Genomic DNA, 13,571 nt, shown 5'->3' with positions numbered 1-13,571 from the left:
TCGTTCACCAAGAGCTCCCAGTGCTCATTGGTCACATTTCTCTGGCTACTTCCACCCAGCCCAGAAAAGCGAAGGGCAAGGGGACCCAAGCAAGCAGCTCCGAAAAAGCAGGTGGTCATGCTGCATGCTCAGGATCCAGGACACCAGGGGCAGATGCCAATGGAAGAGACTGCATGAGCTGTGAATGGGAAACAGGACTCTGGTGCAGTTGTGAATGTGTCCCTCTGAAACCACTGTGCTGCCCTAGCTTCGGACGGGGGTGGGGGGGACACCGTGTGTGTATAATCTCAGGGGGACTGGGGTGTAGGTGTCTGCGTGCAATCTGCCTGGAGGTGAATACGTGTGTGTCTCCGATCTCCATGGGGCTGGGATGTGGGAGGGGAACTCTGTGCCTAGTTTGCCAGCAGAGCGAAAGGAAAGCCCTGGCCTGACGAAGACATGGCAGCGTAACCAAACAACACAGGAAAGGAGGACAGTCTCACAGCCCCAAGCGCCTGCTGCTCCCCTCCCCACGGCTGCTAGGTCTGAGCGCTCCCTGCTCGCACATTTCTACGCCAACTTCCTGACGATCAGATCTAAAGAGCGTTGGCACAGGAGAGGGCCTGCCAGGCCACCCGGCTCCAACTCCTTGCCCCACTTTAGCAGTGGGGGGCCCACAATAACGCGCACGCTCTGCAGACTGGCTGTGCTGCTGCCCGACAGCTGATTTCAGACTGACAATCGGGGAAGGAGCTGCTTCCATGCCATGCCCTACCGCACGGGGTGGGGCTGGGAGGAAACCTGAACAACAAAGGCTGCAAGAACTGAAGAAAGAGAGAAACCAAAAAGGAACATACATACAAAAGAAAGTCCTGGGCGGGGCGGGTGGGAAGCTAGGGGTCCTGGTTTCCGAACTTTTGGTTTGTGGCCACTTGCATCTGAGTCTCGAAGGCGCGAACCTCTTCCAGGGACATGTCTGTAACATGCAGAGACCCTCTCACTGCTCCGTTAGCAAGAAGAGCGCCTCCGGGGAGCTCCTCACACATCCAGCCCAGGGAGCCGCAATGGGGCCAGCTGGCTCAACAGCCAAGGCACTTCTCAGGAAGGGAGCCCCCAGACAGTCACAAATGCATCCAGCTGGCTATCACTTGGGTCTCTATGCTGGATGTATGTACACACGCACACACACACCCCCCATCACTTTCGACTCCATTCTGGATGTGCATGCACACATGCACATACACCCCCTTACCCATCACTTGTGTCTGCAGTCTGGATGTACACCCCACACACAATGCACGTCTCCCTTCTGAGTGTGCACGCACACGCACACACACACACCCACCACTTGAGTATCCTCTGTCTTTGCATGCACACACACCCAAACACACACCCCCCCTCTGTACCCATCACTTGTGTATCTATTCTGGATGTACGCATACACATGTACCCATCACTTTTTCTCCATTCTGGATAAACGCACACACACAAACACGAAATGCATGTCTCCATTCTGAGTGTGCACGCACACATCACTTGAGTCTCCAGTCTGTCTGTGCAGGCACCCCCTCCTTCCCCCCCATGTACCCATCACTTGTGTCTCCATACTGGCTGCCCCCTCCCCCATCCTATACAGAAACCGCTGCACACTGCCCCTCCAGAAGATGCATGCATGCTTTCCCCAGTGCAATATCCCCTATATGACCACACACACACACAGTGCATTCAGGCCAGGGTCTGTCTGAAACAGACATAGCCAGACACCCTCTGCTATGTGCCCTGCACCTGTGCTCTGTGCACACAGCTTATAAAGCTTTGCTTGTAACGGCTGGGACCAAGGTGATGGTGGGAATGATGAGACTGTCTCCATCCCATGCATCTGTCACACTGGAATTCCAAGGGAGGCCATGTCACTGTCCCTCTTACGAGCATCTCCATCAGGCTGGCCAATCTGCTCAGGCCAGGCTCCTCCTTAGCCAATGCCTCCCTCCTTCTCCACGAGGAACTCAGGACACACACACACACAGTCTCTCTCTCTCTATGCACGAACACACACACATACACACACAGTCTCTCTCTCTCTGCTTGCCGCATGCTCAGGCATTCTCAGCCACGTGCTCATGAAGAGCATAACACAGAGAACCCAGCACAAAGAAAGTCACAGAAACAATCATGCACAGGACAGAGACATTCGGACAGACTGCAACAGGCTACCACCAGGAAAGTGAGGAGAAGAAAGACCCTTCCCTTTCAAGGCACCTGCTTCACAAGAGGACACCCCTGTGCCCCCAAAGACCAGCCAATCCCATCCACATGATGGGAGGCAGCTCCACTCCACATCGCCCGGCAGCCAAGCTAAACTTCCTTTGCCAAACCTCAGGCTGACTCCAAGAGCTGCCAAAGAGCCCCCAGCCTCAGGGAGCCCCAGGAGCCAGATGGATGGCAGCCCTGGTGCCTAGCCTCTGCTGTGATCACCCAGGCTGTGAGCTGGAGAGATGGTGCCCTGTGTGGTCAGCGCAGTTGAGACGCAGCGAGAGCAGCAGACAGGGTCCGAGTTGTTAGTACTGTTACCCAGGAGACAGATCGGTAACCCAGCCCAGGAAGACTGAAGGGGAAGGAAAAGAAAGCACCAGCAAATCGCACAGCCATCGTTTCTCAGACTACACCTCTCTGCTGGGCAGAGACCTTGAACCACTAGCTCTGGCCAGTTAAAGCATCACCTTCCAAGCCCAGTGCAAACACTAGCAACCTCCGAGGGGCCCAACACACGCCCCTCCCTCCCTGTGCAGTGGTTGAAGTTTCTCCAGTCCCAGCCTCTCCCAGCAGGAGGCACTGTAGGGAATGGTGTGGGAGTACTGGCTATGGGGGAGCTCCCACGTCCTCCACTCCTAGCAAGAGCAGCTGTGCAGAACGGATAGGAGCTCTGAGAGTGGGGTGATTTCCTTCTGCCAGGACTTACATAGGAACGCCAGCTGCGGGGCACTCCCAGGTCCTCTCCTAGCAGCAGTCGCCATAGGCAATGGCCTAGCAGCACTGGCTGGGTGAGCTCACAGCTAGATCAGCCGCACTCTCTCCAAGTGGAAGTTCCTGTAGGGAACGGGGTAGAAGCTCTGGATAGAGATTTCCCACCTACTCCAGTCCTAATGTCTCCTCTACTGGTGTCACAGCCACTGCTCCTTTCCTGCTTTTTGTTTGCCTGGGTCATTGGGATGCAGCTCATTCTGCTCCTGGGCTAGCCCTCCCCATCTCCTTACTGCAGGGGGTCTGCCCTCCCCTTCCCCACAGAGATCCCCTTGCACCAGCCTTGACCCCTGCCCCGACGGTGACACACTTCATCCAGCAGCGTCCCCCATCTGCTCACCGAAGAGAGCGCCCTGCAGAGGGGCCTTTCTGGGGCCCTGTCGCTGGCCAACTTGGATTGTGCCCGGCCTCCGGGCAGGGAGTGACTGTCCGCAGGGCAGATACCCCAAAGACGCAGTGACAGGAATAGCTTCTTCTGCCAATTCCAAGAAGAGAGGGGTGCCGGCAGGCCCAGAGGGGAGGGAAGATCTAACTGGCTCTGGCTGCATGTGCTGGCTGTGGGACCCTCACTGGCAGGATTCCCTGGGAGTTTCCAAGAGAACTGGGGAGACGGGCTGGCTCAACTAATTCAGAACCACTGGGCTGTTCCCCTTCTCAATACCTCTTCCCCTGCTGAGCACCAGGGGGCAGTACAGCCCAGCACACAGCAGCCCAGCGCTAGCACTGAGTTATGCTCCCTCCGTGCCCTGTCTATCTGTCCAGACACAGCCTTCCCCTCGCTCCATTCCCGCCGCTGGGCGTCAAAGCCCATAAGCTTTCAGCACTGGGGGTGGAACACAGCTGTGTCTCTGCCAGCCCCGCCGAAGAGCAGCCCTCAGGTGTCAACCCACAGCTCCATCCCTGCGGTAGCCACAGCCCGAAACGCAGAGTGGCTTGCAGGCTGGCGGAGGAAGCAGACCGGGGGCTCCAGAGTCTTCTGGCTGGGAGCAGAGGTTATTCCTGATCCTACCTGGGCACGTCTCCTGCTGTCCCACCCCAGTACCCCGAACATAACGCCAACCCCAGGTTAGCCCCCCAGCAGCACGTGGCTGTCGCCAGCTGGACATGCAGTGAAGGACTCCAGGGGGGGTGGTGTAAGAGGGGGGAGAGCAGTGCAGCTGTGCCAGCCAGAAGGGAAAGGGCTCGTGTGGGACTGGAGGGGAGGTGCAGGTGTGGGGGGCTCAGAAGTTGAGTCAGCGAAATGAAAAGCCCCAGCAGCAATGAGACTCAGAGGAAAAGCCAGGAAATGGTGGCATCAGCTGGAGTGGGGGGGGGGGGGGGGAATTAGTGGGGTTAGCAAAGGGGACAGGACTCTGCCCCTTTGAGATGATCTCTAAAGCATTTTCGTGTTCAACAGTCACTGACACCCTGAAAGGGACAGCACCCCCTCGAGGGGGTTGGAGGAGCCCCCTGTCTCTGCTGCCTTACGCACCACAAATACGGCTTCCCAGCCCACAGCAGTGACACTTCACAATCTACAGGGCCAAGTTCAGCCCTGGAGGAAGCGCCAACCTTCCCTGGGGCATGAGACGGGTCACATGCCTTTATCAGTGGGAGGGACTGACCCCCAGTCCAGCACTGGCAGTGACCCTGCCATGGGCAGCTCTGCTCCCAGCACCAGGAGAGTGCTCACACCAGTGCTTTGCCTGCATTAGATGGAGCCAGGAGCAGAGAGAGAGAGGGCACCCGTAAGGGCAGGTCTGGGGAGAGTGGGTTTGCCTTGGGAAGGGACGAGCATTCTGATGGCTGGGCCCCATGTTCCAATGTGAACGGCCCCTTTCACTGTGGCAGGGAGGGGCTGCTGGGAAACCCTGGCATTGTAGCCCAGCCCAGCCACAGGGCAAGGACCAGGGCTGGCGGGGCGGAAGGGACCAGGGCAGGAGGCTCCTGCATTCCGCTGCACCGTGGGTTTCATCTACTGCTCACTCACCGCACCACTCGTCTATCCAGGCGAAGGCTTGCCGGTGTCCTATCAACAGGATGTCCCGGATCACCTGCAACCACAGCACAGTTATATCCCAGCAGGCACTGCCAGGGCTCCCCCCACCTCAGATCCCTCTGCTCTGAGCCCTGAGTCCCCCCCACTCTGCCAGAGGTGGGCAGAGTCCTGGAACTGACGGCTTTGAATTAGCCCCGAAAGCTCCTCATGGCAGAGAGCAGGTGGCCCCTACAGAGAGAAGAAGTAGGGTCTGTCATGCTGAGCTCCTGCATGCAGCAGCAAGAGCCTGTGCCCCCTCTCAGTGCGCAGGGCTGGGGCAAGAGCCAGCATCCAGATACAATATGATACATGGTAAGAAATCTGTGGCCATGCAGGACTTCACAGCTGTCACTGTGCTGCGCAGCCCATGTCCACCTGGACCATAACTGCAACAGTGGCGACAAGACTCCCGCCCTCCTGCACCAAAAGCACAGGTCACTTGAGCTCAAGGATAATCTCCATTAAGGGCTAGCAGTATAGGGGCTATGACACACAATTGAGAGGTTCCGGTTCCATCTAGTAGAGGGCAGTGGTACCTCTGTATGTATGCTTGTGTACACACACACACACACACACACACACACACATAGAGGTATGCACACTCATTCTTTAACCAGCTCATTAAAACATAGCCACAGCCAGCAGGGTCTACTTATAATCCCAGATCAGGTGCTAATGACTGCAGGGTTCTCAAGTCTTCACATGGTTTGGGCATGTGCTCATCTAGGTCTGGAGCTGCGGTGCTCTGGGGGTCTCTTCTGCTACCAGGCAATGAGCTGTGTGGGCCTGATCTCCCCTTGTCAGACAGGGATCCTGGCTGGAACATGGGAACGTTGGGATCTTGCTGCCTCTCTCCCCATAGCGCCTGGGGACCCAGAGGTCTTGTCTCATGGGAGGGGCAGAAGCACCCCGCCCACAATGCCAGACCACCATGCACGCACCTTGTGGACAAACTGCTCCACTCGTGTCTGCAGCCCCCACACCTCAAACTTGACCGTGACCAGTTTGTAGGAGCACATGATGGGCTTGGTGTGCTCCTGCCAACCTTCTCTCAGGGGCCCCCGGCCCGTCTTCACTGAGCTGAAGTACCGTGGGTCCTGCCGTGGAGAGGGACAGAGGGGGGCAGCTCAGCATGCCAAGCCTGGATGCCAATCACAACTAGAAAGGAACTAGCCCAACCCCATGGCCTGTGGGTGTTTCAATGCTCTATTTCGTTCCAGCCCCAGAGTTGGTCTCCTCCCCACTTAGAACAGCTCATGGTTAATAGTGGTGGTCAAGAACATCTGGCCCAGGCCTCACTGATACTGGACCTCCCAGCTGAGGATGGGTGGATTTGAATGTATGAATGGGCAGGAATGTGGATAGGCAGGGGCAGGCAGACCGGGTAGGAGGGCCAAGGAGGCCACAGCAGGCCAGGTGGGCGAGCCGAGGGGGCAGGCAGTGCAGGAGCAGGTTTGTAGAGGATCAGGTCCGTAGCTGTCTGGTTGGGCAGGTGGGTGTGGGTACAGGGGTAGGCTGGCGGGTTGGTGTGAGGCCCTGTAAGTGTGTGTTCGGATCAGTGACAAGGGTGGGTGGAAGCGTAAGGATGTGCTGGCAACACCTATGTGCATCCTGCTCACTCCCTGTTCTCCTCCTGGGCTGGCATTACCTCTGGGCTCTGGTAATAGCGCTCAGGAATCTCATCAAAGGCGATGTCCAGGAAGGTGACCTCATGATTGCCCAGGATTTTGTCACTGAGGAAGATCTGGGGGTAGAAGGGAAAGGGTAAGAAACACACCCTCTTCAGCTGGCCCTCAGCACCCATCCACACCCACCCAGTGCCAACACACGTTAGCAGGGAAATGGGCCCTAGAACTAGCTCTGTGATGGGCAAGAGCCATTGCCAGCTGGGAGGGCTCCTGAAAGCTCCTTGAAGATGACTGGAGGATAATTAACATGACTCCAATTTTTAGAAAAGGCTCCAGGGAATTACAGGCCAGTAAGCCTAATTTCAGTACCAGGAAAGTGGCTGAAACTATGGTAAAGAACAGAATTATCAGACACATAAATGAACACAATTTGTTGGGGAAAAGTCAACATGGCTTGTGTAAAAAGAAATCATGCCTCACCAGTCTATTAGAATTCTTTATGGAAGTCAACAAACATGTGGACAAGGACCCTCACCAAAGGCTCTTAAGCAAAGTAAACAGCCATGGGATAAGAGGGAAGGTCCTCTCATGGATCAGTAACTGGTTAACAGATAGGACACAAAGTATAGGAATATATGGTCAGTTTTCAGAACGGAGAGAGGTAAATAGCGGTTCTTCCCAGGGAGCTGTACTGGGATCAGTGCTGTTCAACACATTCATAAATGGTTTGGAAAAAGGGGTAACCAGTGTGGTGGCAAAATTTGCAGATGATACAAAATTACTCAAGATAGTTAAGTCCAAAGCAGACTGCGAAGAGTTACAAAGGGATCTCACAAAACTGAGTGACTGGGCAACTAAATGGCAGATGAAATTCAATGTTGATAAATGCAAAGTAATGCGCATTGGCAAACATAATCCCAACTATACATACAAAATGATGAGGTCTAAATTAACTATTATCACTCAAGACAGAGATCTTGGCGTCATTGTGGATAGCTCTCTGAAAACATCCACTCAATGTGCAGCAGCAGTCAAAAAAGCGAACAGAATGTTAGGAACCATTAGGAAAGGGATACGTAATAAGAGAGAAAATATCATAACGCCACTATAGAAATCTATGGTACGTCCACATCTTGAATACTGTGGGCAGTTCTGGTTACCCCCATCTCAAAAAAAAAAAAAAATCTTAGAATTGGAAAAGGTACAGACAGAGAAGGAAAACAAAAAGGATCAAGAGCATGGAACAGCTTCTGTATGAGGCAAGATTAAAAAGACTGCGAAAAGAGATGACTAAGGGGGGATGTGCTAGAGGTCTATAAAATCATGACTGGGGTGGAGAAAGTGAACAAAGAAGTGTTATTTACGCCTTCACATCACACAAAAACCAGGGGTCACCCAATGAAATTAATGGGCAGCAGTTTAAAACAAACAAAAAGGAAGCACTTCTTCGCACAATGCACAATCAGCCTGTGGAACTTGTTGCCGGGGGATATTCTGAAGGTCAAAACTATAACGGGGTTTGACAAAGAACTAGATACGTTCCTGGAGGACAGGTCCATCAATGGCTACTAGCCAAGACGGTCAGGGATGCAACCTCATGCTCTGAGTGTCCCCAGCCTCTGATTGCCAGAAGCTGGGACTGGTTGACAGGGGATGGATCACTTGATGATTACCTGTTCTCTGAAGCACCTGCATTGGCCACTGTGGGAGGACAGGAGCCTGGGCTACATGGACCACTAGTCTGACCCAGCATGGCCATTTTTATGTTCAGGCTCACTCAGAAGAAATGCTGCCAACAGAGTGACGCCTGGGGTCTGAGCGATGTCCTCAATCATGTGTGGCACGCCCACACTGGCCCCAAGGAGCCTGCTGCCTAGGCAATTGGACTGGAGGCTCTGGCCTCCTCTGGGAGAAGCCGCATGCCCCCCGGGCATACTCAGGAGCCCAAACACACTTAGTGGAAGGTCACTGGAGTGGTGCAGGGCTGCATACCACTGCCCCATGCAATAGGGGAAAGAGCCTGAGGGCCTCACCCCAAAGCGTCCCCTTCAGCACCCCAGCCAGAGGCACTGGGCGGGTCTGGGCTAGGGATGGCTGGTTCCAATGGAGTTCAGCAAATATGGTAGAGGAGTGGCAGAGTGTGCGGAGTGCGTGTTGGAGCCACTTACATTCGTGTTGTCTCCGCAGTTATCCTCGTACTTGGTCTCAATGTAAATGGAGAACTTTGGCAGGAAGGAGCACTGCAGAGAGAGGGACAGGCCGTTACAAGCCAGCCTGGAGAACGGCACCCAACACTAGCTAGACCAGCCCAGGGTCGAGTCCTCCTCTCCGTTGATGGCCCCCAGTGAACCCCATGTCAGACCCACTTATCATCAGAGGCTCTCATCAGATTGCTTGTCGGGGCAATTCAGTGCTGGTGCCAGCTTGCTAGCCCAGGGCACTAAAGCCCCCTATCTACCCAGGCACAGCATGGGCAGTGCCACCCGCCTGCCCGCCCGCCCCCCCGCTCATTGGCCTGCTTGTGTCTGCCCTGGAGGGAACCGATGTAGGGAGGAGAGGGATAGCGCAGCCTCATCGCAGTCTCCCTGAGCCCTGGGAGTGAATGATGCTGGAGACAGAACCACCCTGAGTTGCCCTCAGGTCAGGGACTGGCCAGATGGTGGGGCGGGGCCAGCCGTGGGGCCATCTACCCCAGGCGCACTGTAAGCATGATAGATGGAGAAAGGGAGCGGAGGGGACTGAGTCTAGCTGTACAAGAGGGGCTGGTGCTTTAGCCTCTGAACTACCAGTCAGGAAAATAATGGGGCTGCTCTGAATTCACTCTCCTGCACACACACCCCCCGCCCCCCAGCCATGCCTAGCAGTGCAGCAGGGCCATGCCAACCAGCAGCTCCAGTGGCGAGCCCCGTAGGGGTGCTGGGATCAGTATAATGTCAAGTCACTCTTCTTACCGTGTACTCTGTGCCGACAACATGGCAATCACAGGGTCCGGCAGTGCAGGAGAGCAGGGCGCCAGGGAGAAAGACGAGAGAGATGAGACCAACGAACGGCTGTCGGGTCTTCATGCAACCAAGTGTCGCTTTGTGACTCAGTCCAGCCAAACAATGAGACAGCTCCCCAAGTGGGGGAGTAAGGCACCCCTGCTGCCACTCCCCATGCCAGCAGAGTTACTGCAGGGAGGATCTGTGGGGGATCTGCCCAAGCAGACAGACTGACTGTACCAGAGCTAGGATTCGAACATGGGGCTCCTGGCTCCCAGCACCACGCTCAGACCACTAGGAAACTCTGCCTTGCTTAGTGACACAAGGTGTGATGAGCTGATCCTCCCTAGAGGGGAGTTTGGCTCCATCAGAATTGCACAATGCAGGGGAAGGGAAGCGGGGAGCAGCTTTTCTCTTCAGGCCTTGAAACAAACCCCACTCCCCAAGGGGAGACCCCCCAGTCCTACTGGAAAGATCCCTGCTCCCCAGGGTGAAGGACCCCCTAACTCCACCAGAGAGACCCTCCTACTCCTGGAGCAAAGAACCCTTAATCCAGCTAGAGAGCCCCCTGCTCCCTGGGCAAAGGACCTCCACCCCACCAGAGAGACCCCCTGCTTCTGGGGCGGAGTCCCCACTGCCAATGCAGAGAGTTGTCAAACCCACTAAAACCCTCATGAAATTGACTCCTGAGCTTCAAAAATCAAGGATAATACGCTGGCGATGATGAATGGGGCTGGGTTTCAGCATGTCCCTTTTTGCCTCACCCTTGCGTGGGAACCACTCCCTCCCATTTGTGAGATCACCGCTGGGTGAAAATACCGCCTCAGATGCACACTCAGCGTGCTGCTGGGAGGGGAAGCAGCTTGCTCTGTGTGGAGCGGGGAATTCAGGCCCTATGTCTGTGGGCAGAGGACACAGACGCTGCTGGCACTCAGCACTGCTAGGGGCCTGACTGGTTGGATTCCCCTCCATGCTGTTCTAGAGCAGATTATTGTCCAGCATTTCCAGTAAACAACAAGCCTGGATTTTGCTGAGGGAGGTATCTGAGGTGCAGCTGGCTGGGCTACGCAGGAGGCACCACCATGGACAGGCAGTGCCATGCCCTGGATGGGGACCTGGCACTGTCATACTGTGCAGAATCCTACAGGTGGGGCATGGGTCACTGGGAATCCCTGGGCACACAGCTGGATGCTGGAATGGCCCCATCCAAAGGCGGCGAGGGCTGCTGTGCAGGATCCGGCCTGGCATGCCAACCCTCGTCCCTTTCAGCAGGAGAAGAGCGCCCCCTATGGAGGGCTCAGGCAGCTGCTGGCAAGCCAGGGCAGCGAGGACCCTGCGGGAGGTTCCACATTCATCTGCTCTGGCTGAGGACTCGCTCCCTGCACTCCTAGCTCTGCAGTGGCCCGGCAGGACTCTTTGTGCTCGGCTTTCTCTGCTGGCAGCATGTGGGGGGGAGCCGCCAGCAGCCCAGCCATGGGATGGCTCAAGCAAGGCTTAGTCCTGCAGTGGATGTGGGACCAGGGACAGCTAACACATGGTCTAGGCCTGTCCACACTGCAACAAAAAGCCCTGTGTGTGTGTTTGGGGGGCGAAGGACAGACGACTGGGTCCCCCAACCTGGTATGAAGGACCTTGAATCCCTGCCTCAGGAGGCCAGAGGGCGCAGGGAGAATTGCTTTGTATTTATTGATGTGACCAACAATGGGAGGATCTGGGCCTGGGCCTGCTGTCCCCTATGCCGGTGTGAGTCGGGAGTCACTCCCCTGTCAAATCGGTGCCGGTGGGAGAAGCAGCTGGAGGACGGGGAGGAGGAGAACAATGGGGCCTCTCAGCGTGCCCAGAGAGCAGTGGCTGAGTGGGGGGCAGGGTTGGGGGCCTCTTACCTGTAATGGTGTAGGGATAATAGTTCCAGGCCTTCTCTGTGATGTAGAATATCCGGGGTGTCACTGCACGGGCCCAGCTGGGCAGCTTGCTGCAGGAGAAGAGAAGAGCAGAGCAGAGCGGGGGGCTCTCGTTAGCACACAGAGCTCGGCTGGTTTTCAGCCCTCTAGACCGACAGCCCTGGACCTGAACTCCTCTGCTCACCCCCACAGCAGGTTCAGCACAATCCCTGCCAAATGCACCTCAGTGCTGACCTGCAGGGGCCACCCCTGGGGGAGAGATGGGCTGCACCCACCTTGTGGGACCCAGCTAGCCCTCACTGCCCTGAGCCCAGGCTTGAGCTCCTCACACCTTTCCAGTCCTGCAGCCCCCAAACCAGCCAGCGGCTTCCCAGCTCCATACGCACCGAGCTAGGAGACACTGTGCTTCCCAGCTGCCCCCCCCCCGCAGTATTACACTCCCCACTGGGTCCACTGCCATGCTCCCCAGCCAGCCTGCACCCCTCCAACGCCATCCAGCCCCCAACAGCCCCACGCCCTCCCAGCTCACCCACCTGGGCCCAGCCTCTCATGCATTCCTCCCCCTCCAGGGAACACAGGGTCGGCTCCTGCTCCCACCAAAGCAAAGGCAGCTGGGCCCTTGATTTCAAGGGGAGCCAGCTCAGGCCCCTGGCTCCCAACGATTGCTTTTGCCAAGTGTTTCCCGCCAGGCACTGGAAGCGCAGGCCCCGCAGTGTCGGGGCAAGGGATCCAGTGTATGTGTGCCCTGGGGGGGAGATGACTGTTGCTGGGCTGGGCAAGGAGCCTCCGCTCACAGGCAGAGCTGCAGCAGCCGGGGCTGGAAATGAACAGTCAGCTCACGCCAGCTCGCCGTGACACCTCATCTCTCCCTCCCCATTGGAGGAGAGCTGGAGGGGGGGAGGGAGAGATGAGGTGTGGTTTGATTAATTTTCAGCCTCTATAAATAGCATCCCCAAGAGGGGAATCGTGAGCACCTCGGCTAAAAATACCCTGTCTAGCACCGGCAGCTCCCTCTGTGGGTAAGCAGCTGATCAATGCGCTGCGAGGAGACGGAGCAGCCCAGCCAGAGCTGTCTCACACAGCCAAGCTGTCCATCGCCTCCCTCCGTCTATGGAGAGGGCCAGGGCACAAGGCCAGTTCACAGGCATCGGCGCTCTTCTCCAATCTATTTGCAATTGCTGGCGGATCAGCAAGGGGAAAGCCAGAGGGTTGTGCCGCAGCAAATGGAAGAGAAAACCAAGGATGGGAAAGAGACAAAAGCCAGGGGAAGGGGCAGTGAGAGTGAGCGTCAGTGAAACACAGAGACAAAGGCCCACTCAGCTAACTCAGGCCAAGCACCCCGGTATCAGACAACTAAGCACTATAGTGTAGGCAGAACCCATCTGAGTCCTTGGAACGGGGCTAAAGCCACGGACAGCCCTGGGTCTCAGCTTGTTTAAAGAGTCCTGTCTACACTACAGTTTGCAGTGGTCATGTAATTGGGTTCTCCAACTCAGCTGTAGGGATGCCCTGAGAAATAAAGAGAATCCTGGACCAACCCTAGGACTCTGTGCCCATAAAATACTTTGGTGACTCTGCTGGAGTCCCTGCAGTCCCTCTATGGGTCTGGCATGGCCCCTGGAGTCAATGTGAGCTCTGTACGTGGCAAGATCAGGCTGTGGGGCTGTAACGAGCCGGACACACAGATCTTTAGTGTTGCACTGCCACTGGGTGGGAGGACAGGCTCTGCCTTCCTCGGCTGCCTCAGTAGTGCCCATTTTTCTCTCCTGCTTCATCCAACGCCAAAAGGCTTGGGCCAACGTTTTCAGAGCTGGGCACCTCAAACTCAGCTTCTCAATCCGTGTTCAGGCACCTAAACAAGTGCCGCCTGCACAGAGGTGCCCAGCCACTGCACCCTCCATTTCCCTGCAAGAGCTCAGCACCTCTGTAAATCAGATCACTGATCTCGGCACCTACAGTCCCCGTTCTGCAAATGCCGGTGAGGAGTCCCACTGCTTTCCAAGGGACTGGAGGTGAGCCTAAGGGTGTGGATGGGTGGGTCCCT

The 13,571-nt window shown here is 56.2% G+C and overlaps 1 protein-coding gene across 1 annotated transcript in view; it reads right to left on the bottom strand.

Moving 5' to 3' along the window:
- LOC141994962 (cytoplasmic phosphatidylinositol transfer protein 1-like) overlaps nucleotides 1-13,571 on the bottom strand; it is a 43,387-nt gene that overhangs the window by 6,190 nt on the left and 23,626 nt on the right. Inside the window, exons 4-9 of the mRNA XM_074965582.1 lie at nucleotides 11,510-11,598; nucleotides 9,597-9,604; nucleotides 8,814-8,885; nucleotides 6,666-6,761; nucleotides 5,959-6,114; nucleotides 4,970-5,033 (exon numbers count right to left, since the gene is read on the bottom strand). Coding sequence (XP_074821683.1) covers nucleotides 4,970-5,033; nucleotides 5,959-6,114; nucleotides 6,666-6,761; nucleotides 8,814-8,885; nucleotides 9,597-9,604; nucleotides 11,510-11,598 — 485 coding nt within the window. The remainder of the gene's footprint in view (nucleotides 1-4,969; nucleotides 5,034-5,958; nucleotides 6,115-6,665; nucleotides 6,762-8,813; nucleotides 8,886-9,596; nucleotides 9,605-11,509; nucleotides 11,599-13,571) is intronic.

The sequence above is a fragment of the Natator depressus genome, chromosome 10 (genome assembly GCF_965152275.1).
Source record: "Natator depressus isolate rNatDep1 chromosome 10, rNatDep2.hap1, whole genome shotgun sequence".
NCBI classification, from domain to species: domain Eukaryota; kingdom Metazoa; phylum Chordata; order Testudines; family Cheloniidae; genus Natator; species Natator depressus.
The sequence above is the reverse complement of the archived record's forward strand: the minus strand, read 5'-3'. Positions and strand labels throughout refer to the sequence as shown.